The sequence below is a fragment of the Ostrea edulis genome, chromosome 4 (genome assembly GCF_947568905.1).
Source record: "Ostrea edulis chromosome 4, xbOstEdul1.1, whole genome shotgun sequence".
In the NCBI taxonomy this organism is placed as follows: Eukaryota; Metazoa; Mollusca; class Bivalvia; order Ostreida; family Ostreidae; genus Ostrea; species Ostrea edulis.
In genome coordinates this window covers 47,901,650-47,929,474 of record NC_079167.1, presented here as the reverse complement: position 1 = coordinate 47,929,474, position 27,825 = coordinate 47,901,650, and the positions used below count along the sequence as shown (strand labels likewise).

The following is a 27,825-nucleotide window of genomic DNA, read 5'->3' as shown; positions in this document are numbered from 1 at the left end:
GTGGTTCTTGAGAAGATTTTTGAAAATTGGTCAATTATGGACAGTTTTTGCCCCGCCCCTAGGGCCCCAGGGGTGCTGGAGTCCTGAAATTTATAATTTATGTCCCCCTTGTCCCAAAGATGCTTCATACCAATTTTGAAAAAAATTGGAATGATAGTTATCAAGAAGAAGTTAAAAATGTTCAATTGTTAACACACGACGCACGACAGACGGACGACCACCAATTGCAATCGGTCACACGAGTAAACTCAGGTGACCTAAAAATTCACAGTGCCGTTTATTTCCTCTACCGTATTTGAATATCTACTCAATGAAATATCTCGAGTCATTATAACAACCGACCGCTATGAAATAATATCATAAATAATCACATTTTATGTATTAATCTCCGGGCACGTATAGGTACATATAGCAACGGGCGGTGAGGGGTGCAACCTCCTTTTCTTAACGTGTGACACACAAGTTCGTTATACAATGTATTTACATATTGATTCTTTTATAGTAGCGGTGAATGATAGTGGAAATGCAAGATTGAGCCATTGTACTGATTGCACTGAAGGATACCCCCCCCCCCCCCGGTACGATTGATTTATCATACAAATTTGACAGCAACTCTTTTCTCCGTTTGCTATCATTGGACATATATATAACCATGACGGAATCGACGATGAAATAATAGTTCCGAAATTCCGTATTTATACATATAAAATTAGAGACCTTCAAATTGCAATGATGCTCTTTTTACATTGTATGACAATAACCGTATTGATAATAAGTTTATTGAAAGTTTACCATTCGCTAGTCGTAGTGTGTACAACGAACTTCTGAACACCCCCGATTCCACTATGTGACGTTCTACACCGCATAACAAGTTTGACCTGGTGACTCCCGCTTTCGTCTGCATTCAGAGAGAAGCTTGGGTATGTGTCTTTTATTCTCATCACCTGCATCTGATCATCTACAACTAACTGAGTTCGGCCCGATAGGTCCCTCCAGACTTTTTTAAAGTCAAATATGCTGGGAAATCTGCATTGCATCACAGGAGTTGGGTAGCGGTCTGTAAAATGCAGATACAAGAATATGTAAGAGTGAAATTAACAATTGCTTCATAAAATAAAATAAAGGGACCGCCACGTCAGATTCATTAAAAACAGATAAAAGTGCATGACAAAAAATCATGTTAAACCTAAATGGTGCAAAGGCTGCACTAGGCCTACCTGTAATATCTTTGCTTTTAGGTCTGAGGTAAAATCAACATTATCCCTTGTATGTGTCTATTGCACATTGCATTTGACATGTCAATATATCTCTTGAATTGTTCAAATAACTACAGAAATATTCGAAAACATATTTTCATTTTCTTGCATACCACGTTAAGATATTTTTTTTCGCATGGTATAAAATACATTTCTAACATACCCGTCCCCAAAATATGGTGCTAAATTAAGTGTCGCCGAAGGCAGTTTAGTATACATTACGTATAAACGATCGCGTGAGCGATCGGTAAAATCCTTATAACGGCAAAAAATCACAAAATTAAATTTGAATTCCTTGTGAAAAGTTTATTTTCCAAATTAGATGGAATGCGTTGTTAAAGGAAATTGTCACGTGTATGTTATCTTATGCAATTCTTCGGAATTTTCACGTCAATGATGTTGATATAAGTAAACTGGCCATTGAAAAAAGATATTGATTCTTCCTATCTTACGAAAAATATTTTAGTAAGTACGACATTGGGGAAAAACCTTAAAAAACGGTTTTATCAAAATTTTAGTTCACGGACACTTCCCCTACATTATTGCTTCATTTTTTTTTTAAAATATACATGTATATGATTAACTCACGTGATCAGCTTGACTTGTTGGAAGCTACCGCCCCCAAGCACCCGCTTTATTACGCCCAAACGCCTCTGGGCTTTCTAATCAATTTTATTTACACGAAACATTGGCGAGTTCCATGTCTCAGTATCCGAGGCGAAACATGCAAATGGCGGTGTGTTTACAGTCCGCTTAGCAACGGTAAAGGGAATAACTGCTCATGCACAGTCGCGTGCTATTGGGGACTGGCATACTAGAAACCTCCCTAAAATACTTATTTTGGATTGTACAAAGATTATACTCATTAATTAACCTTTAACCGGACACATGTAATTTAGCTCTTATCAAAATGATCTTTGAATCTCCAGCTGAACTATGAAACACCATGCCTTACTCACAAGGGGCTAATGGAATCTTAATTGGACAGACAGATCAAACTCCTCAAAACACCATCAACTTAGATTACCATTCCCATGAGACAATTCCTCTACTTGTTCTGTGATGTGCTTCTAAAGTCTTTGCAAATTTTGAAGTACAACACTGCATATATTTATATCCTTAATGTTAGAAACAAAACAAGAGGTACTGTGAGCAATGCTCACTAAGAATACCCCCGCTTACCACATTCTCCCAAAGGGTGTTGTTAATAAAGAATTTAAATGGAAACCATATTGCTACTTTCATGTCGCTTGACCTTTGACCTTTTGACCCCAAATCAATAGGGAACATCTTTGTCCCATGGGTAGTCCATATGTATGCTATGGTGACTGTAGGTGGAAAGGATAACGCTTTAGAGCTCGGAAACGATATTGCTACTTCGATGCTCAATGCACTTGACCTTTGACCTTTCGACCCCAAATTCGATAGGGAACATCTTTGTCTCATGGGTAGTCCATATGTATGATATGGTGACTGTAGGTGGAAAGGATAACGCTTTAGAGCCCGTAAATCATTGCGTCTACAGACGGACGGACGGACAACCCAATTCCAGTATACCCCCACAACTTTGTTGCGGGGGGGTATAAGTATTCATATTTTAAAATTGTTATGCGGCTACAGACGGATGGACGGACAACCCGATTCCAGTATACCCTCATAACTTTGTTGCGGGGGTATAAAGTTGTTGCGGGGGTATAAGTATTCATATTAATTGTTATGCGGCTCCATTTTATAAAGAAAAAAGTGCATTGATTTATAAAACAATGTTACTGTATGTCTAACATATGTAGGGGTTACCTCCCATAAAGCATTGTTTTTCTAAAAAATTACTTGCCATTTTAAAAGTTTTAATGACCGGATTTTAAACTACAATTTACATTTCTATACAGATGCACAAATTAACAAAGTTTGTTGATTCTAGGACTCATATCTACACGAGCCCTAAAAAAGGTTATGTCATACATATATATATATTTATATATCCATATCATCTTAATTATAGGACACAGTGACCTTGATTTAGGGCCTACACATTTTTTAAGATGCATTAACTGACCAAGTTTGATGATTCTAGACCAAATAATTGTCCAGTTACGAGTCGGACAGGATTTAGCAATATTTGGTCATATCGTCTTAATCAAAGGTCACCGTGACCTAACTTTAAAGTGCAACCCACCCTCTACCTAAGATGTATCAGCTGAAAAAGTTTGAGGATTCTAGGTCTCATAGTATTTAAGTTACGAGCCAGACACGAAGCGGGACAAACAGACGGACGGACGGACACGATCGCCATACCATAATACGTCCCGTCTAAAGACGGGTGTATAATGATGAAACGCAGATGTAACTTGGGACATAATGAATGGTTCTATATTATTTGAAAAAAAATACCATGCAATAAGACAATCTTTCACAAAAACTGTTATTCATAAAGTTGTTTCCAGTGCGACAAAGTAGTAAAAACATTATAACTATGATCCCGAGACAAACCATCAGAGGAATCTAGAATACATGGAGGCCCCGCATGGCGTGGCATGCCTAGCATAAACAGATGTAGTATCAAAAAGAAGCATCCCTCCCATATCGACGTGGCAATATATTAAGAGAATATGCACATGATAATATGCACAGCTGGAGAGGGTTAAGTAATCAAAACAGAATGTATATCCAGGGATGAAATAAAGAAGGACATATACATGTTCTTTTAAAACACACATACACACACACTGATTGTAGGCAACAATCTTAGTCTAATTTTCACTTCACTTATTAAAACTTGTGTAAATCAAATGATGCCTTTCAGTAGAGTTGTGAAATCGACAAGCTTATCCTTTAAAATAGATTTGAGTGCTAGCGCCACATCTATTATTTATTATGCAAGTAGAGGTTATAAAAAATGTTTAAATTATAAAATATCAAACATAGTAATTAACATCACTTAGAATTGATAGACTTTTTAGGACCTGTATTTTCTGCAAGTAAGGTTTGGGAATTTTATTGCATGGTTGGTTTACATTGCAATACATGATATAAATATAAAACATTAAATAAATAAACCATGGTTAATTGAAAGGAATCTGGATATAATGAATAAAATGTACTCAATTTTCAAATAAAATAAACAATTCGACGCATGCATGCTTATGACTTTTTCATACAATGAAGGATGTCTATAAATAAAATGCATATACAAATAGATGTAATATAAGTTTACATCATATTATTTACTTTAGAATTGTATAAGTATTCTTCATTGCGAAGTAAGAATCTACGTAGAGTATTAGGCACGCTGTCCTTTCTACTGACAAATGCCTTATGAAAGGTGAAGATAACGAGCAGTGATCAATCTCATAACTCCTATCAGCAATACAAAATATATAGTTGGGCAAACACGGACCCCTGGACACACCAGAGGTGGAAACAGATGCCTAGGAGGAATAAGCATCCCCTGTCGACCGGTCACACCCGCCGTGAGTCCTATATCCTGATCAGGTAAACGGAGTTATCCGTAGTCAAAATCAATGTACCAAGAACGGCCTAACAATCGCTATGAAACACGTCAGACAGCATTTGTCCCAATGATAGGTTGTATCGACCAACTAGATCGTTATAACGATCATAGAATTTGCGAAATGCTGACTTCAATCGAGACTGTTGAAACCCCTGTACCTTCAACTTGTTTGTCAGTAACTTGACTCGATTTAAAAACTGACCATACGCAGAACACGCTCTTGCGTATCGAATCAGTTGAGAAATATAAACACTATATGCAGGTGATAATGGAATATTGCTACATAAATATGGGAAGTTTACGATGGAGAAGCTGAAATCATCCCGTTTGTCATACAGTTGAGTTATCAATTGCCGTTAATGTCTACTTTCAATAAAATATCTAAGTATGAAGCAGAAGTGGACGACTCTGTGGTGTCTTTTATTTCGAGCTCACAGGGATATATCGAATAGACATATGAATGAAAGTTATAATATTAATAGACAAAACGTCGTCGATATATCTAAATGTCGAATTGAAGGACACAGCAAGATGTTTTTTCTTCTCACCTGATCATTTGCAATTCATATGGGAAAATAAATATACCGGCCTCTCCCACCTACTTTAAGTAGAAAATATTACTACCAAAATTGGTATAGACTCTAGAGTATTGAAGAGAACTATTTCACGATTTCAGAGAATCGGGCTTGGCAAAGTAAACTTCTTGTACTCTAACATTCACAACCCATTTTTTTCATCGTGAATTTCCAATTTTCGGTGAAATATTCCTAGATCATACCTCACTTGTACGATATAACCCCGTGGGTTTCAAACGATGTATTTTTTGTGAAATCAGTGGTAGGCTAAGTGCACACTTGATATCTTTTTAGGAAAAACACTCGTAATGAAATTACACTTTGATTATCATTTTTGAAGCTATATAAAGTTAACTATATAGGCATAAAACATTGACAGTTATCGTAATGTGAAAACCATTAGAAAATGACCTTTTATAACAAAGAGAAATTTGATATAAATTTTACAATAACCAAAGTTTTGTAAAAATAAAGATGTATTGAAATTCAGCATTTGATATCTACAGGTAACAAAAAAGATTTTTACAGTGACTTTACAGAAACTGCATAGAACAGGAATTTCCCCGAGCAACGTCTCGGAAAAGACAGAATATAGAGAAATTATTTTTAGTCGGGGCTAAGTAGGATAAACTTGCAGTGTGTACATCATGCTGCTCAATATTAAGGAGTTATTTCTAGTCGAGCCTATATATCGATCGATCGGAGAAACTGTGTATAGCCTGCTGTGGTATTGCATATCAAGTTAAAATCTGAGGACTAGCTGCATTATTGCTAGTCTTAGCCCGTGTTTAAAACATTTTAGTACTTTTAAAAAAGCTTTATCGATGAGTCAAAATAAGTAAAATAAATATCTAGATATTCCCAGAATGACGCACTATGGCACCAAAGCATGCGCATTACCTGCAAAAACACTAACGTATAATATATGCTATTGCCCAAGGACTTTAGCAATAAGCGTAGAGTTGCGGAAATGACATACCGCGATTTGAGGATTTACCTAATGTCATTGTTGATGTTCCTACTGTGGGGCTTTGTAGACCCTGACAAGATGCATCCGCCGACATGGACATGTCTCCTCCATACCCAAACAGGCTGTGCATCTGAAAGATTTACTACACTGCATAATCTGTATATTTATTAGAACATAAACCCTTATCTATGTCACCTTTTTAATTGTTAAGAAGTAGTGAATATTTCACAATAATGAGGTAAAAACGCTGCACTTCACATGCTGAAGTTCAGGATGTTCTCTTTAGAATGAATTGATCTCTTGAAACATAAATATTCATAATGACTGCTTGCAAAATGCACTCACAAAACATCGGTACATTTCGACTCTGTCTGAAATATCGGAGCCGCTGAATCTGCCATACAAATATTTCTCTCCGTTCTCCCAAGTGGCCAAACATTGGAAATAAACCTCTGAAATAATACATTTCCGTCTTAGAAATTCTATTTGTTATGTCTTTCCAAAACACTGATATATGCATCAGATAATCAATATAAACATGTATATATATAATAAAAAAATTAAAAAAAAAATTAATGCTTGATCAATGTACTTTTGCTACATGGTTTATTTTGAAGAAAGAACAGTATAATCATTTCATTACTAAAAACCCTTACAACATGGAAATACATATGTAATATTCACCCCTTTCTTTGGTATCTGGTATGCCTGGGCATTCTTTGTAAAGGAATTTAAATTTGGATTCATCAGCGCATGCGTGAATTTCTGATTGAGGAGTGCTGCAGGACCCCTTTCCGTTGTATGTATATGAAAAGGAATATCTTCCCTGGAATGGACATGTTACGGGACTTCCAGGCACTGCAAATAAAAATATATTCTGAAATGATGTGATAATCACCATTTTTAAAAATAAGAAAACTTTCGAAACACACTGCTTCTTAAGATTTTCACGAAAAACTTGAAATTTAAGGGTATTTTCCTTCAAGGTGCATAGCTGATTTCCTTAAGCATAATATCTATAGATTGATGACATATTCAGATGGATAAAACGTCTGAATTCAATATGAATATAATGCAAACGCCCAGCTAGAAGTAGAATGTAAATATATATGTTTGAAAGTACATGAGGTTATGAACTGCGATACTTGACCCCTGAATACGTCATATGCTTTGAAGTTCCAGCTATCATGCTGGATTTTGCCAACTCCTTAAACCTTAATAACTTTTACCAAGCTTCGAAATCGTAAATCGAGAGGGAAGAGGGGCACTGTTCATCTTTCTTTTCATAGGTTCAACTCATCAATTCAATTGTACATTCTTACCACTCAGTACGTCTAAGAAAGGAGAGGGGCAATCACCATATATATCTCTTACTAGTATTTGCTTTGGATATAAAAATAAATTACTTTGCATGTAAAAATAACGAAAAGGAGTGTTGTCAAAAAAGGAGAGGCAGAGCCCCTCCCCGTATTCTACGTGTCTGCCAGTAGTTATTAGTAGACTAGTAGCTAAATTTACCAATGAACATGAATAACAGAAATTCTTGTTTAAATTTGTGGTCGCGATGAGATATTCAAAATTGTCCATTATTTCAGTAATGAAACATGTATTTACAATGTATTACGTCACAATTACGTCTATCTTCTTTTCAACTGGTCAAAAACACGCTATTATCCAAGGCTATTTGACTTCTAAAAATATGAGCGGCATGCATCGCTCACGATGAATACGAAATACCAATTTTGGGCGCTACATGGCGCCTGAGACGGTACATATTGTCATTCAGCACATATTGTCGGCGACGATATGTATATACCCGTAGGTACATACTGCCGTCCGTCGGCATATATTGTCGCCGATGAGAATAGGTGCCGAGAAAAGGGATGTTTTATTTATTATTATTATTGTTATTATTTGGCATGGCGGCACATATTGTACCGTACATCTTCTAGTCCACAGGAAAATATTGTCGCTGGCCGCTATAGATGGACTTGATCGAACGTCCGAGTATTGAATACCATAATCGCTACTTGGATGTATGTTTGATTAATTTTAAAGCTCATTTTTTGTTAAAATTCCATTAGGCATATAAAAAAAAATATGAACGGTAAATATATAAACAGTATTTTGTGTGAACTGCACCAGTACATGGTCGTTATCGCATGTGTTTATGCAGTAATGGGCCTAAAACATGGCTCTCTCACCTTGCTACAAACAAATCGAACTTCTTTCTCTGTTTTCAAATATTTCTGTACAAAATGCGGACATACATAAAAATAGCAACATTACAAACTGAATTAAGTCAAGCTAATCAAATTATTCATGTCTACTTGGTATTTGTTTTCAGAGCTTTCCCGTATAGTAGATCGTCCTTCGATGTCAAAGATGACCATAACTTCATCTCGATAATTCTTGCGTTTAGTGTTGTGGGTTCGAAGATGGCTGACAAATCCAATCCTCGCATGGAACGTCCTTCCACATTCCGGACAAAACGGTCCGGATGGAGCTGCTGTTGATGCTTTTCTCACTTTTCACTTAGCCTTCTTCTGTTTTGCCAGGCAGATACTATTCTCCTCGTGTATCTTTGCTACCATCTTTACACTAGAGCGCCAGACACTTCGGTCTAGAGCTAGATCTTCCAATGTGTCAGGTTCGATGTGGAACAGTATGGTGGATACTTTCAGGGAGTCTTTGTGTCGCTTTTTATGACCACCTCTGGAGCGCGAGTCATTTTCTAGCTCCCCATACAAGAGCTATTTCGGGATGCGAGTGTTATCCATTCTTAGAACATGACCAGCCCAGCGGAGTTGGCCTGACCGCAGCATGGTGTTGATGCTATACATGTTAGCACGGCTTAGAACCTCAGTATCTGGGATCTTGTCCTGCCATCTGATGCTCAAAATTTTCCGTAGGCATACTGTGTGGTAGTGGTTTAGTTATCACCAAGACGGGATACCGTCCAGGTCTCACTTGCATAGAGTAAGGTTGTCAGTACAATTGCTCTGTACACACTGAGTTTTGTCGCTGTGATAATGCCTCAGCGGCCTCATGCAGTTTTGTTCCGACGGCCAAAGGCTAAGCTTGCTTTAGCTATGTGGGAGTTGACTTCGTCATCAATGTGGACGTTTCTGGATAAGGTGCTTCCAAGGTATATAAACTTTTCCACAGGGTTGAGGCGCTCAGACTTGATGTAGATGTTCGGCTCAATGTAAGGGGTGTATGGTGCTGATTGGAACATGATCACAGTTTTTCTTAGTGCTTATCGTCAAACCAAAGTTGTCACAAGCATCCGAAAACCTGTTCAGGCTTTGTTGCATGTCAAGCTCTGTTAGGCATTAAGGACGCAATCATCTGCAAAGAGAAGGTCTCTCAGTCTTTTGAAGTTGGTTTTCAGGCGCTGCAGGTTGAAGACTCCCCCATCCGTGCGGTACCTGATGTCAATGCCTGGGTCACTCTCAGAGAAGGCATCTGCCAGCATAGCAGTGAACATCATGCTGAACAGAGTTGGGGCAAAAATGCAACCTTGCTTGACACCGTTTGTGACCTCAAAGGGTGAAGATTGATTGTCATCATCGAGAACGTGGGCCTGCATGCCATCTGGGAATTAACGTACCATCGTGATGAACCTTGGTGGGCAGCCAAATTGCTCCATGATTAACAATAATCCAGTCCTGTTGACGGTATAAAATGCTTTCGTATGGTCTACAAATGTTGTGTAGAGACTGGCGTTCTGTTCTTGGCTTTTCCTTGCAGTTGTTTGGCAGCAAATATCATGCCCACTGTCCCACGACCTGAGCGGAATCCGCACTGACTTTCAGGTAGGAGACCATTTTCAAGGTGGCGAAGAAGTATGTTCAACAATATGCGTGCCAGCGGTGGATAGGAATGAAATTCCTCTTTGGTTGTCACAGGACTGTATGTTTCCTTTACGCTTGTAGAGGTGAAATATTGAAGCATCCTTTAGGTCCTGTGGTAAGGTTTCCTTTGCCCACATTGAATAGAAAATTTGGTCAGTTTCTGAATCGTCAGTGAACCTGCGGATTTAAGATCTCGGATGGAATGGCGTCCGCCCCAGGAGCTTTGCCAGTTGACATTTCCTTTATAGCCTTTTCGGTCTCTGTAGTAGAAGGAGGGTCGTCAAGTGTTGTGTCAGTTGGGGTCTGAGGTAGGCGATTGATTGCCTCGCTGCCGATTGACGATGACCTGTTTAGAACCCACCTATCAAGAATGCCAGATTTGTCTGTGATAAGTTTGGTTCCACCAGCAGGAATCAGTGATGATGTACCAGCAGAATGAAGTCCATACAGTGTTCTAACAGCTTGACAGAAGCGTTTGGAATTGTGGGTGTCAGTGTAGCCCTGAATTTCATTGGCCATTTGACTGAGTCATATGTTCTTCATTTGCCTTAATTCAGTTTGGACAGTCTGCTTTCCTTGGTTTAAGGCAGCTGTGTTGGCTGGAGTCTTTTTTGAAAGGTTTAGCTTTAAGAGCCTGTTTTTCTCTTCAAGCAGCTTGTCTATAGTCTCATTATTTTCATCAAACCAGTTCTGGTGAGAGTGTGATTTAGGACCCAGTATGTCAATGCATATCGAGTTTACAGTGTTCCTGAAATCTGCCCAGTCCTGCTCAATGTTGCCAGAGTTAAAGGGCAATAACTAAAGTTTCCCATCCAGCTCACTAGTGACTTGCTGCTTGATGGTGACATTTTTCAGCTTGTCAATATTCAGGCGCTTGTATGGTTTCTTCCCCTGTGGACGCCTAGGTGGTTGAATATGAAAGTTGAGCTTGCATATGATGAGGCGGTGGTCCGTCCAGCAATCTGCTCCACACATTGACTTCGTCACTCGCACATCGTTCATGTCTCTAGTTCTGACAATGGCTTAGTCGATGTGGAGCCAGAGTTTTGAGCGTGGGTGCATCCAGGTGGTTTCGTTTCTGGTTGGTAGCTGGAAGAGTGTGTTTGTGACACTAAGGCGGTGTTGGGTACACAATCTAAGGAGGAGAAGACAATTGCTGTTATATGACCCAACGCCGTGCTTCCCGATGACTTCACCCCGCGTTTCTACATTCGAGTCGGCAGAGCTTTTGTTTTCAGAGCTTTCCCCTGATCCTGTCCATGAATTTCACAACTTTGGTATAGGACTTCATTGCTCAGTATAATTACGCACCCAGATGTCCAAGAGTAAAGATTTTTAAACATTGTACAATTTTAGAGGAGTAAGTCCTACTCCTAGGGCCCCAAAGCGACACGGACCAAAAAATTAGTAATGCTTGATCGCCTACCCCAAGAACATTTCACAGCAATTTTGGTGAAAACTTTGCCATGCAGTTTCTGAGAAGAATATCTAAAATGTTCAGAAGTTAACGACAGTTGACGACAGACAGATACAGAAAGCAATAAGTGAGTGACTCTGGTGGCCTTAGAATAGATAATTATTCGTTTGTAAGGCCAATTCAACTTAATTGATAGATTATCATCCCCGCCCGCCCCTCAAAAATCGGCCTGCCCGAAAAAATTTTATTTTGCGATTTCCGGAAAAAAAATTCATGTCCGACTCCGGTATTTACACTTCTTATTTACATTTCCGGTATAGCAACGTGAAAAGCCACGTGAAGAAAATAGATCATACGATTTTCTTGATTTCTTACGGGCGTAAATGAAAGGAAGGGATTAATATTCTTCAAATCTTGAAGAAGTTTGGTATCTTTCTGTGTTTGAAATTAAAGCTTAACCTGGAATTTGTCTGTGAAATAAGCGTAGACTGATATCCATCTGGCATTAATGATGCACTTCTGTTGACAAAAACTCGTTTGTCATTAATATTTTTCTCAAAAATAAAAAAATAAAATCCTTCCACCCGCCCCATACTTTTTGGTGACCATGGATGATAATCTACTGATTAAGTTGAATTGGCTTAATAGCCAAATTTCGAAGAAATAGATTCAGGGCCAGAAATGACTGTTATCATACCTAGTCCTTTTTGGGGCATTTACTACCACTCAGTATATGTATATGTTCAATATTTACATAATAAAACGTCAATAAATTGTATAGAATAGAAATCCTGAGGTACACGACAATATATCCTACATGTAATTGGAGAAAGTGTAAAGAAAATTGTTTTTTTAAAAGTATTATATACATTCTTTACCTTTGACTATGGTATGGAGAGGATAGTCTCCGTTAATACTACGGCACGCTATTTCTAATGACTTCTCTCTTTGACAGTAGCCTGTAATAATGAAAATAAAAAAGTCTCGTAATCAAGTTTAGATTTTTTTCATACTATATGTCTGGCATGTCAAAGATGGTCACCTAAGGTAATGATATATATTACACTTTGTCTTTGAACAAACATCCTTCGTATGTAAAACTCATTTGAAATGAATTTGAAGAAAGAATATCGTTTGTAATGAAGTGTAGGATAAGGCATACTATGTACGTATGACGACATTCATCCCCACTAATATTTGTGGGCGTAAGAATATTTTTGATAGAGGAGGTGAAGAGGCGTGGTACTTCAAAGATGAAAGAAAGCGTTCGTAAAGCGTCTATAATAAATCAGCGTAGTCATTACTATAGGGGTTTTAAAGAAACATTCCACATTTCGACAATTGCAGTAACAGTTTTCGATGAAATTACAGAAAATGCATAGACATATGGTAGAAAATTATTCTGCCTTTCGTTAGGAAAATGTTCGTGCTTTCTCATTCTAATAAGGAAGATTTCTCTTCTCCTCCGTTCATTAAATAAATTTCTCTTCGTCTTTAATAATGGCCTTCAACAGTCCGCTGTTGCTTCATTATAGAAGAAAGATATTAGAAACTTAAAGGGTTAATTTCTTCTGTCTTCGTGACGTACATCAGTCTACAACATCAAACATCTTTGGGGTAATTATTTCTCTCATTTTCCTGGTTTACTTTCGAATTTATTGTCCTGTGTTGGGTGAAATGCACTGGTAGGAAAAAAGTAATTACGGTATAACATTTGATTGAGGAAAAGAACCGCCATCTAAAAGTGTTTTCTGCTGTGCAGGTTTTATCGTAAAAGATAATTTGATCTTACATACAAATCAATGGCCATGATTCTCTGCTTACAACTTTATGGACCATTATTGATTTTAGCGGAAATCAGTCCCCGATCTTGATGTATAACACTCATTTCTTTCACCAGATTTATGCCCAATGCTACTTAATAAATACAAAAAACAGCCAATATGCAAAGTGTACGGACAGATGACAGACAGCTGCCAGTAATCTCACAAAATCATTAGACCCTCTCAACTCACTGGAGGTTTTTGACAAAAACAAAAACAGAAAAGATCTTTTCGAACATGGCATATTAATTTCATCGCTTTATTGGGTACAATTATTTTGTTTTTTCAGCGCAGCGACCGATTTCAATTTTTAGTCCTCCGAGCATAAAAACACTGGATGAATTCCCATCCTCACACATAATTATGTGCTGATGGCTAAAGATGGACTGAGAGTCTAAGTCGGGCGAGCGTTTCATCAGACGAATGTAACAAGACGCGTGTACCACTAAACATCCGAGAACGTGCACAAGACCGATAAACTAATTCTAGGTGGATATCGACTTATACGTACATGTATATAAGACTTTTATGTGAGACATGCTTCGCACTCTACTAGTAATGTGACCTAAAGTGATCTCTCTCTCTCTCTCTCTCTCTCTCTCTCTCTCTCTCATGGCTTCGGTAGCAGGGGACAGTTTCAACTTTTTAAAAAAATGGAAATACCCCATATTTGAAGTTATATTGCATGTGTAAAAATGTATAGAATAATTTTAGGATGCATGTCAAATGTAGCTGAGTGATTAATAAAAATGTTGATATACAACATGTAGGTGTCACCATGATTCCTAGCATATAAATGGGTGTAAATACGAAACTAAGACATGTGGTCAGTTGCTGAAGAAATTCCGGTGAAAACATGCATGGTCCAGCAAAAGGTCTGTAGCTGAGAGGGAAGGTGGATAGCCCTATATGAAAGGTAGAGTTTTAAGAAGGGCAGACATGGTTCTTGATTGTGCACAGTGTCTAAATCCCCATGCTTGGTACTGTGATGGTGTGGGGGTGGTGCGGATTAGCCCAAATAAGAGAAAATCAAAGCAAAAAATGGGCACCTGCTAAGAGCATGTTTTGTGCACCAGTACATGTAATTTAGGATCATAATTTATGAACTACACCAATATGGAATACAAGTATTGACATAAAAGGGAAATATGATTTTTCATTAGTCTGTCATAATCCGACATTGATGTATATCCCCTACCCACATGTTTCAGAACCAAAGAAATTGTCCCCTGTCACCTTCGCCTTGCTACATATTGTAGTTGGGGCGAGTCTTTCTGGGAATAACTCGCCCGGTAATCGCAATGTGCACATGGCTCAGTGGATGCATGTGTTTCATCTAACATCCCGTACCATTGTGGACCAGACGGTATTTGGTATAGAGTACAGATCCTACAGAAACCAAACGAGGTGAGCCTCCCTCAGGAGAACCCATAATTAGCTTAGATACTCATAAAGACGGGTACAGCAGAGTGTGAAACAATGTTACAGTGGCGTTATACAACATATACATAAGCATTTTAGGAATGTTTAGCAAAAAGACAATTTACCATCTCATTGAAAGCTTAATAATATATCTATACCTAATAAAATCTCATTCTCAAATACATATGTATTTCAAACATTTAGAAAATTTATCAAACTTACATTAAATTTGACTACAAATTCATTAATCATATGACTTTGTAGACGGGTATGCCCTTTCATATTAACAAATTTTATCTAAGGATGCTTTGCGCCAAGTTTGGTTCCCTATACATTCGCATGTAAAAATTTGATCCTCTATTGTGGCCCCACCCTAACCCCGGGGTCATGAGTTTTACAAACCACTTTGTCAGAAGCTTTCATGTAAATTTCAGCTTTTCTGATCCAGTGGTTCTTGAGAAGATTTTTCAATGTTTAAATGACCCCACCCTATTTTTGCGATTATCTCCTCATTGAAGGGGACATGACCCTTAATTTGAACAAACTTGGAATTCCCTTCACCAAAAGTTGATTTGTGCCAAGTTTGATTAATATTAGCCCAGTGGTTCTGGAGAAGGAGACTTTTCTATATATCAACATGTAAAACTTTGATCCCCTAATGTGGCCCCACCCTACCCTCGGGGTCATGATCTGAATTTTGAATCTACTCTATATCAGGAACCTTTCATTTAAATCTCCACTCTTATGGCACGGTGGTTCTTGAGAAGATTTAAGATTTTCCCTATATATTCGCATGTACAACTTTGATCCCCTATTGTGGCCCCTACCTATCCCCAGGGGTCATGGTTTTATCAAACTTAATCTCCACTATGTCAGAAAGCTTTTATATAAATTTCAGCTTTTCTGGCCCATTGGTTCTTGAGATAATTATTTTTAAATATTTTCTTTATATATTCGCATGTATAACTTTGATCCCTATGGTAGCCTCAACATACACCACGGGGGTTCATGATTTTAACAAACTTGAATCTCCACTATGTCAGGAGGCTTTCATGCAAATCTCAGCTTTTCTGGCCCAGTTGTTCTTGAGACGATTTTTAATGACCCAACCCTATTTTTGCATTTTGTGATTATCTCCCCTTTGAATTGGGCATGACCCTTCATTTCAACAAATTTGAATCCCCTTCGCCCAAGGATGATTTGCGCCGAGTTTAGTTGAAATTGGTCCAGTGGTTCTGAAGAAGAAGATGGAAATTTGAAAAGTTTACGCCGACAGACAACGGACAAATTTCGATCAGAAAAGCTCACTTGAGCCTTCGGCTCAGGTGAGCTAAAAGATGCTCGAGTTCCTCATTGACAATATCTATATAGTATTTGATGATCAGGTTCTACCAGTCTGTTGGAATTCCCATAGGCATGAATTCTTATGAGACGGGTTTATCTATTAAAAATATTCACTTTTATCCATATCATATGTCGATTCGATATATCGCAGTGAATTCGAAATAAAAGGCATAACAGTTTTTCACATCTTTTTCATATTATTAAACTTTAACATTAACGGCAAAGTTATAGCTCAACTTTATGACTTCAGCTTGTCCATCGTCAACTTCCTGTGTAACAATATTCCATTATCACCTGCATATGATATTTACTTGTCTCAACTGATTCAATACGTGGGAACATGTTCTGCGTATAATAAAATTTTAACCAAGACAGGCAACATTTCGCAAATGCTATGGTCGTTATATCGATCTAATTTGCAAATACAACTGTCATTAGGTCAAACGTGTTTCATACCAATTGTTAGGGTGTTCTTTACATATTGATTTTGACTACGGATTAATCCGTTTACCTTATCAATATAAAGGACTTACGGCCGGTGTGACCGGTCAACAGGGGATGCCTCCTCCTCCTCCTAGACACCTGATCCCACCTCTGGTGTTTCCAGGAATCCATGTTTACCCTATTCCCAATTTTGTATTCTTTATACGATTTCTGAGATTGATCACCATTCGTTGTTTTCATTTTTTTCATCCTAATGAAGATTTTGAATCACGACCTATTCATCCAACTAAAATGCTTCTAGATAACATACAGCGCTCCGACAGTGGTCGAAGATTAATGTCATGATTATGCAATAAATAAATGGAAGAATCCAATGTAGACAGGATATGGATCTATTCATATTTGTCTGCTGCACAATCACAATCTGTCCTAGAACAGATATAAGAAAAGGACTATAGAAACTGCCTATGCTTATGAAATGAGAAATTTGTTTAACAGTGGATTATAATAAGCGGTGATGTTAGCCCATTTCTCTTCACTCGGATTAATAAAAATTTACAAACGTACACCACTCCTCCCTTAGTTCAGTGTGCAGCATTAATCATTTATGACAACCTTATATGTAAACAGCATATTATTCCCCCGAGTTTGCTCTGTCGTCTGTTAACAGCTTACGTTTTGATGACAGAAACTACGATTGCCAGTTGTGATATTACTCAATTATCGGGGACCAAGTGTTAACCCTGTCTTCATGTCTATATGTATGCGATAACATTTTGTTAGCTCGACGCACTCCAGAGATTTCCTGAGTATCAAAAATGTTCTTTAATTGACGGGAAAATGGGTAACTTAATTAGAACCTTTTAAAAACGGCTAACGATTTATTGAAAACACGCAATTCAAAAGCTTGGGGAAATGCGACTCATAATCCTGGAAATAATCATTATACGTATAAAGACTTATCTATCCCTCTGGGTGGTTTATGGGGAAAAGTATTGGCACGGGGTTTTTTGCCTCTTAAATATTTTTACTCAACACATATTGTTGAAAGAGAAAGCTCTGCAACGTGTCTAAAAGAAGGGTGTATTTCAAATTATATTTATTTTTTTTTTTACAAGATATCGTTACCTTAAAATCCCCTCGTCTATACATGAAATTGTTTTATAGTTTGAAAAGGACTTTGCGAACATGCAGCTGTAACCCGATATGGAAAATATTGAAATCAAATAATTCATCTTAATGATGATGAATGATGAAGTGATCAGGAAGGCTTCTGATGTATGCATCTCTCACCTGACAGTTCATTTTAATTGGGTTTACATTGGATCAATTAAAGTGAAAACACCATATCATACCTTCCTATTTTACACCATAGTCTAAAAATAAGGAAAAGAAATTTGAAATGCTACTCACTTTCTTTATACTGAATTACGTTCTGATGCCAAGGATTTATTACAAGACACCTGTAGCACTCTTGTTCCCTAGAAATAAAACACAAAATGAAAATTGATAAAAATAATAATAACCTGTAAAGAATCCGAGATTGACCAATGAGATAAAGTTCTATGGTACAAGATAAGAATGAGGCAAAAATTCTGATTTTGACATTTACGTGAGAATCTGCTGATCATAAAAATTATCGAAAGTAGTATGACCTAGAAAAATAATCCAAGACTGCCATTTACTGGCTTTTTGCACTCAGTAACGAAGTGGCAATATTTTTGCACACAAATAATCGAACCCGTGCGTTTCTCGTCAGTTTTAATCGAAATGCCATGAATGTTGACAAAGGAAGAATAACAAAACGTCCACAGACATTAACGGTCACCTGAGTCCACACAATTTAGCGTGTGCTTCTTATACGTCTCCATTTTTATACTTTGTACTAGATGATATATATACTGGTATAACTACCATACATATTTGATAATTAAGTCTCCCTAACGAAGTCTGGGGACTTATTGTCTTTCTTCGGTTCTTATTCACCGCACTCTTTAACTGTTTAAATGTTTGTAATCTTCTGTATTCATATGAATTGAATATCTGTCAAGCATAGCAATTTGTCAAGAAGCTAAATTTTCGTATGTCTAAAATAAACAAATTTGACGAATAAATCTGGTAAATATGAATTATCACAGAACTTTGAGTTCTTTATATTAATTAGATCGGGATTGAGACAACAGAAATTAACGAGCGGCGAATGAGGATATTATCCTCCTATAAAATGAATAAAAACGGGTTATATATGGATGAAAATTAGTTAGTTTGATTTATATTTGCACTATCATCAAAACCCAATGTAGTCAAACAGTCTACATAATTAAACAAAGAGGCCCACAGACCTTATCAGTCGCCTGAGTATCAATAGCCCCAAGGGCTATGGAATCTAGAACAAAATATCTAGCTACATCTAAATTCTAATATTCAACAACAATATAAAACAAGATGTCTTCTTAAAACCTAAATGCCCTCGGAAGTACATATACTGATGAAAGGCTTTACATAATATAATATATGTAATTAAACGATGACTAATTTGGACCCATCCCTGGGGTTGCGAAATTTACATTTATGGTACACCCTTTACTGCTTTTCCTAAATATGCATTTAGTTTCAATACTGAATCAGCAAACTTAAAGAAGTCCTTCAAATGATAAAAACAATAATCACTATGATAACTTTGGCTCCATCCTGGAACAAAACCCTTACCCTGTGGGATCATGAAATAATCAATTACACAGTTTTGTTAGAGGGCCCTATGCTCATTATTATTAAGCAAACAAATCGCCTCCTTGATGTCCAGAAGGAGGTTTTTAAAAATATAATGCATTTTTTGATATTTGAGCAACTAAGCTCTACTTTGGGGCATGAGCCCTAACCCAGGGGCTATGAATTTCACATTTTTGGTGAAAGGTTTATTGCTTATCATAAATATGCAAATAGTTTGATTACTTGATGGTCAAGTAGTAAAATTTTGATGGATTGTATCTTGTTTAACGTCCCTCTTAAGAATTTTTCACTCATATGCAGAATATTTTTGAAGATTACATTAATGGCCAAAACAGCCATACGCACGCCTTAGGCCCCAGAGACCATGGACTTCATACCGGTAATATTGTTCCCCTTGACCCATAAATGCCACATACCAAAATTGGTTGAAATCAATGTTGCTGTTCCATTTAAGAAGCTGAACAAGGCCTTATCTGTCGGGTACCCGTAAAGTGCAAAACGAAACGAAATCTAATGAAACAAAACCCACCGAAACGAAACCTAACGAAACGAAACAGATTGTATAACCGAACTCTTTTAATTATAATAATTAGAAATGGTATCTCAGGCCCCTGTGAAAGTTACCACATAGAAATAAAATTTGCCTCCCCTTTGATGTAGGCTTTCGGATTGACCGATACAAAGTTTTAAAAGTTGGAAAGGACCTAAAGTACATATCCGATGTTGATTGAATTATAAATACCATGTGCAATTAGTTTCGCATCCAGAAAGGGTTACAGTCTCACAGGTCGGAGGTCTGGGGAAACACACTAAACGAGGGGTGGTGTCGCCGGCGTTGGATCCACCTTTGGGCATAAATAGATGTTTCAGTATTTTTTGCTCTAAAGATAAATCTATGTAGGCCCCTATACATGTGGATATTGTGTATCTGTATGTAAAATATCAAACGGTGGATTTGGAGTATGTCTTTCCGTTCTTTTTGTAATTTCTGCTTCCCTTGTTCATAAGCCTTTTGATTTTACAAAATGCTGACCTCCTCCTGATATTAATGCATAAAATATTTTCCGTTTTCAATTCCCCGTTTTAGCAACACCCCAAATATATAGAATTATCTTTAGACTTACTGCATATCAATAATAATTTTTAACAATACATGTACATGTATATACATGTACATCTTACCGAATTGCATTCATATAATATGGTATACTATTTAATTTTCCCCCCATTATTGAAAGTACTCGCACCTCAGCAGTTAGAGATAATATACGAGTTTAAACGTCTTCCTGCTTTCAACTTTCTCAGACACCAGTTTCTTCAAACAATGTTTGATGCTAACCGATGGACCGCTTGAAAAATGTATCAGTCAACCCGAAAGACCACATCAACAGGGAAGAGAATTTCATTTATATGTGGTAACTTTCACAGGGACCTGAGATACCACTTTTTAATTATCATGATTACACAGTTCGGTTCTACATTCTGTTTCGTTTCGGTAAGTTTTGTTTCGGCAGATTTCGTTTCGTTTCGTATTTTACCCATTATCTGTCACCTGAGTATTAGTTAAATGTATTTTCCTGTTCTGCATATCTAAAGTAAATTCTAATAATCAGCAGCAGTATAAAACAAGATGTGTTCTTACGACACAAATGCATCAGAAAGCACACAAACTGACGAAAGAGTTTACAGCACACAAACTGACGAAAGAGTTTACAGCACACAAACTGACGAAAGAGTTTACAGCACACAAACTGACGAAAGAGTTTACAGCACACAAACTGACGAAAGAGTTTACGTTATGTGATATATGACTGTTTTGGACCCTCTAGAGTCAAAACCCTGGAGTCGTGAAATTCATAATTTTGGTACATCTCTATCTGCTATTCCTTAAAATGCATCAGCAAAATTAAAGATTACTTTCAAATGATAAGGACTATAATCGCTATGATAATTTTGGTCCAACCCTGGAACTAAAATCCATCCCCTGGGATTATGAAATTTAAAGTATACCTGCTCCTTCTAAATATCTACATGTCTTTAGTTTCAATTTTACCATTTAAATGTTTTACACATAAACACAACATACCAAGTTTAGTGCCACCCTGGAGTTAAAACTACCCCGGGGATCATGAAATTTATTATTTTGGTAGATGCCTCGGTAGAGACCTTCCTGCTTTACATCACTATGCATTTAGTTTTTCTTACAGATTACAGGTTGTAGAGATTAATGACTTTTCACAATTGGGTAAATTTTTGGCAGTTTTTGCCCTGTCCCCGAGTCCCTGGGGATGCAGAAGTCCTAAGATGTCCCAGACATGCTTCTTACTCAATATGAAAGAATGGGAAAGGACGCTATAAGAAGTTAAAAATGTTCAATTGTTAACATACACATGTAATTAATGTGACCATTTCGTACCACCCTGGTACCAAAATCCCTACCCTGGGTATCATTGAAACTTATAATTTTGGCAACGGGGTACCTACTCCTCCTAAATATACATTTAGTATCAATTTAGTATCAATTGCATTACAGAAGATATTATTTAAATGTTTTACGACGCTCAGGTGACCTAAAATCAAAAGTTTACGACCTACGCACAACGGACGACTAACGACAAGCCACATACGACACGGACGAAAACATTGCAACAAGTCATTTGAGTTACTCAGATGCTCTAAAAAGCATGCATAAGTGGTTTTCAATTCGACACCTCTCAAAGTATTCAGATGGTTATAAAGGATTTATCTGAGTGCGTTTGTCGGAAAATGATATCTAAATGTTATCGCAATAAAACTATATATTATTCTTACCATTATAACTCTTCAGATTCATGACTAAACCAGTCTTATTGATCCAAAATATATATTTTTAAAAAAAAAACAAAAGTAAAGATAACAAATGGCTCTTTGGCGCGAACCATTTCCCTGCACGTGCAAGAATATTTTCTTACGATAACATCATATTTCATATGAATGCAAGAGGTATTTCTGGCGAAGATCTTTAAATTTTCATTTGTAGTCTTAAAACAATTTTACTGAAAGACAGAAATGTGAAAACTGGTCCAATCCAGATGCCAGACTCTTTATCTTATCATATAGATAATATGATGTAATCTTTTGTGATTTACTAGTAATGTTGCAACTGCAATCTCTACTCTACCATATCTGGCAAAACGGTTGTTATAACCAAAAGCTACATATAGATTCATTTACTGGTTCTTATTTGATTTCCGACCTATGGGGACTAGCTAAGTAACACTGTAGGCATAGGCCTGATTTGAAAGAAACATTGATTAATACCTGTTTGAAACAATGTATTTATTTCCTACATTCTCTATGCAAACACCCTTTCTGGAAATTTCGGTTTCTGATATGGATAGCTCTCCAAAAATGTTCTGATACCACGTCCCATGCCATTCCTTTGGAAATGTGCAGGTGAACACTACAAAACAAGATATAGTCATTAATACTAAAACACGGGTGAAATTCAATTCGCCTCAAGAGCGAGGGATTATATGAATGATGTTTGTGAGAGAGACCAAGAAATTGCATTCATAACTATGAAGAAATAGTTTGCAAAAACTTGACCGAATGATAAAATGCCCGCTATTTTTGTAGGTAATTAAAGGTAAGAAGTTAATGAAAATCCCAAATACACTCTTAAGTGTTTGAATATCAGAGATGCTACATTACATTTTCGAATATTGTTTTTAACAATTCTGTAGCATGTTTTTCTGTATACGTCCAAATAATTACATCGATATTTAGTTTTTCCAAACCTTTTGTATTTTTAATCATTCATAGCTTGACACGTCGAGAAAAAAATGCATAAAGTTTTGCAAATTATCTTTATGTACTTGTCATTTGATGGCAATAGACGAACTTTTACAATCTAACTATACAAAGTATGGCCTTCGCCTGGCCTTCAGCCACTCGGAAAGTCCTGAAGTTTAATACGCTATATTTGCATTATACAAATATACACAGTATATCATCCTGACTCTTATTCACAAGCCTTGAAACAAAATTAAAGCATTTAAAATCTTTTTATTCAAAATACCAACATTTCGGAATGATATTATGTAAATGTAATATTTAAATCCTACCGTGAAAGATAATGAAAATAAAAGAAATTCTGTGATACAGACTTTGAAATACATAGGGATATTATTACAGCAGGATTACTGGTGTCAGTTTCAGAAGTCTTAGCTTTAATGAGGCTAGACTTGTGAACACATCGCTTCAAATTCAACTAACAATAAAAACCAATTATGACCTCTCTTTCATTCTGTCAAAGATTTTGAAAATTATGTTTTGTTTGCTTTCTTCTCTCAAAATACTCATTCATATTTACGTAACAAATATTCGCAATACTTCTTACAGACGTCTATTAGACATGGCAGAACTTTTCCACTAAAAATCATATCTTCGTACTCTAATGATGAGCGACTAGGATAAAAAGTAAAGGAAGCAGGTGCTGCATTTTCTCGCCACTGATTTCCGGTCGATTGCAAACGACTAGGCTGGTTTTCCGAAATTTTCGTATTTTGCCCGTCATTGTTTGGAGTGGTGTTGGATTTCAACAAGAACACCGAGTCGACAAAGAAGTTTGAAATTCAGTAGTTTTACATCTGTTTTTATGCAGTCTTAACAACATGGTGGAAATAAATAAATCAGAGAGTGACAACCAGTATTTTTTTTATTGCTTAATGGACGCAACAAGTTGAACTTTTAAATGAAGATGAAGTCAATGAGAATGGTTTTATTTACATATTAATGCACAAATTATGCATTTTTTAAAAATGTAAATAGAATCATAAAGCGAAATATGGAAATGTGTTGAAATAATTAAATTGAGGTGATGTTTTCACAATCGCAAGCATGCGTGTACATTTTTTTCAAAGCATAAATCTGCTTCTAAATCAAATTAACGCTGATCTTATCGCTTCTCGCGTTTCAAATCTCGTCGTTAAATCGGTATACCTTAAAATGAATTGTCTATACGATGAATACAACCATATTTGACATCGAGATTCTGGAAAAGATGAGCATTTATAAACAGTCTCAGCAAAACACCCAATGAAGACTGTCTGCAACAGAATTCAGTCATGCCGTGCATCTTGTATACGATTGGTTGGTTCTACATTGTTTTAAGTCTCGCTGGGGAATTTTTCACACATATGGAGACATCACCATTACAGGTGAAATGTATATGAATTCTTGCTGTCATGCTAATTGATACAAACACACTCCTTTTTAATAGGGAAAAATTGTATGAAGTGATATATTATATATAAAATGTAAAGGAATTATGTAACTTGGGTAAATTTATTAAGAATTTCTTTGAAATTAGAAATACTAATGTATAAGCACAATTTCTATTCTTTCTTTACCTTTATATGGTTATAGATTTATTACATTGCATACTTTGTCTATAAGCTGTATTTGCTTTTGACTAATGAATAACAACTACTTGAGTACAATAGGCATCAATATGGTGAAGTTTTTTGCCATCTCCTCTGCTATGAAAGGCTTGATTTTAATTGAAGCTGTGCTTACTTTAAATGGCAAGTATCGATTCTTCGTAATCAAAGTCATTATGTGTTCTGATATGGACCAATCAGGTGTTGATTGACCAATAATTGGATCATACAAGAAATGTGTATGTTGCAATTCCATAGAAAATGAAATCGATTAATACTGCAGTAGCCGCATTCTCATAATCCGCATTTTTGTGCGATTCCGTGGAACCAGTAATAACAGTGTGACGACAGGTCGACATCTTGTGAGAATTACTTCGTTTGTTTTAGATATTACTCTCGCTATGAGCGTTTCCTTCTCTGCACGTGATATTCGCTACCAGCAAAGTTGAAATAATCAAATATTTAGCGTCCGTGTCGATTTGACTTCTGCTTGATTGTGAACTCTTCCTGTGGTAGTGAATGAATTCACGGAGTCTACCTAGGTCCCAAATCGGCAAATCCAATAAATAAATCATATTAGAGAAAATCAAAGTCTGACGGGAAATAACACTAATTCCTATTTATCCTTCCATACAAGAGCATATAGATGTAGCTTAATGAACTGATTATTCCTTAATCATGTATTCGACATGCAATGAGTGTTAAAAAGTTGACAAGTGCTGTTTCTGATGTGCGTCACGAAAATTATCAAACACAATTGATGTCGTAATACGTAGACACATTGATTAAAACGAACTTTTATCAATTTCACATTGTAGGCAAAAGCATAAAAATGTATATGATGATCATCTTCCAATGACAAATTAAAGGTCACTGGAGTAGACCGTACTTCATCAATCTGACTAAAGTACATACCTATATTATAGATATATAAATATAACTTTAGTCAGATTGGTACTTCATGGTCGTAGTTTATCTGACAATTTTGCTGATGTTGGACGGGAGATATCGACTATGGTCAAGGCTTAGATTCACTCCTCTTGATTTCTGAATCCAAAACAATATTAAATGCAACGGTCATTGATCCTGAAAAAGCAGCACAAAAGAACCTTTTTACAAATATTTAAAGTTTCATTAAGGCTCTCATTTTTAAGGGGGGAAAAGTCAATTAAAAATCATTTATTCCGGCACGGTCTGTGACATAATCGATAAAATGATTAAAAGTTTCAAGGAAGCGGAAAATTATAGCTACGTTTCGGCGTGATTAAGAGAGGGTCTGCGCCCTGTGATGAGAAGAACCTGACTTCCCCGAGGCAAACTCTATCATTGATTGGAAGCCAACTCACTAACTAACCACTTTCGCAGGAAAATAAAAGACCGCTAAAGTAGCACTAGTCTTTGGTGGATACATGTGGGTTTATTTTACGCGAATCACAGTTGCTTTTACGCGAAAGATTAGAATTACCGTAAACTCCTTCAGCCATATAGAACGAGTGTTCACAAAGAAAGGATACTCTTGCGGAAAAAGCGATGCTATTTGAAGAACTGATAAGAAATAATAATAATAAAAAAATCAGCTCAATGCCACAGTGCCTTTTCAAACAAGAGGCACACGGGCCTTATCGGTCACCCGAATACTAGTGAAAAAGTATCACTACTCCCACGGGCTATGAAATCTAGAAAAAAATTCCTGTTCTGAATATCTAAGCTAAATTCTAATGTTCAGCAACAGTATAAAGCAAGATGTGTTCTTAAAACTTCACTGTCCTCAAAAGTGCATACACTGATGGAAGGCTTTAAATAATAGGTGAATTAACAATAAACATCAAAACTGGGTTGTGAAATTCACCATTTTTTAACACCCTTTTCTGTTATTCCTAAGTATGCATTTTGATTTTATACAGTATCAGCAAACTTACACATAACTACTATATACTAAGTTTGGCCCCACCCCAGGGTGGGGTCGGAACCCCTACTCTGGAGATCATCAAATTTACAATTTCGGTAAAAGACTACCTGCTCTATCCATTTAGTTTCAATTTGGTATCAATAGCACTGAAGAAGATGTTATTTAAGTGTTTTACACATAAACACTATATATCAAGTTTGACCCGCCCTGGAGTCAGAATCCTTACCCCGGGGATCATGAAATTTACAATTTTGGTAGAGGCTTTCCTGCTTTGCATAACTATGCATTTAGTTTTTCTTACATGTGTGCGGTTCTTGAGAAGAAGAGTTTTGAAAATTGGTCAATTTTGGGCAGTTTTTGCCCCGCCCCTAAGGTCCCAGGGGTGCAGGAATCCTAAAATTTACAATTTATGTTCCCCTTGTTCCAAATATTTTTCATACCAAATTTGAGAAGAATTGGAATGATAGTTATCAAGAAGAAGTTAAAATGTCTATTGTTCACATATTTAATAACTGACCATTTTGGCCCCACCCTGATACCAAAACCCCTACCCTTGGGATAATCAAGTTTACAATTTTGGTAAAGGACTACCTGTTCTTTCTAAATATCTATTTACCTCCAATTCAAGAGCCAACGTTCAGCTGTTTTTGCACGACTTCTTAAAAATCTACATGACGAACGGCACCAGGTGTTTATGATTTGTTCCACCATGTATTAAGTAATGGGGAAAAGTTCTGTTCGTAAATGGTGAAAAATTGCTGTGTTCCAATATCATTAAAAAATACATGGAACATGCATATTGTAGTTAACCGCAAAAATTGGATAAACGCAAATGAAAACACTTAACAGAAAAAACCTCTGGAGAGGTCTAAAATGAATTATTATGTTCCCGTTGAATTATCATAGGATACATGCCCATTAGACAGCTGTATGCTATCTTGGAAATAAACATTATATTGACGTATATTGCATAACCTTCCAAATCCGCAAAAACAACTATTTCTAAAGTTCTATAGTCAAATAAAGACAAAAAGTTAGTCACAGAATACACTCTCCACATTAGAGTGGAATTATGGAAATAAGATTTTCTTTGGCAGAAATGGAACGGCATAGACTTTTTAAAGAGCCCTATCTTTAATTTTGG

The 27,825-nt window shown here is 36.6% G+C and overlaps 1 protein-coding gene across 2 annotated transcripts in view; it reads right to left on the bottom strand.

The window, feature by feature from the left end:
• The window catches only part of LOC125671006 (uncharacterized), a 65,531-nt gene that overhangs the window by 12,059 nt on the left and 25,647 nt on the right, over window positions 1-27,825 (bottom strand). The window contains exons 2-8 of one of the 2 annotated variants that reach the window (XM_048906482.2): window positions 22,650-22,791; window positions 18,033-18,100; window positions 12,465-12,545; window positions 6,997-7,170; window positions 6,658-6,764; window positions 6,340-6,442; window positions 793-1,057 (exon numbers count right to left, since the gene is read on the bottom strand). In XM_048906482.2, coding sequence (XP_048762439.1) covers window positions 793-1,057; window positions 6,340-6,442; window positions 6,658-6,764; window positions 6,997-7,170; window positions 12,465-12,545; window positions 18,033-18,100; window positions 22,650-22,791 — 940 coding nt within the window. The remainder of the gene's footprint in view (window positions 1-792; window positions 1,058-6,339; window positions 6,443-6,657; window positions 6,765-6,996; window positions 7,171-12,464; window positions 12,546-18,032; window positions 18,101-22,649; window positions 22,792-27,825) is intronic. The other variant, XM_056162798.1, reaches the window with a different exon arrangement.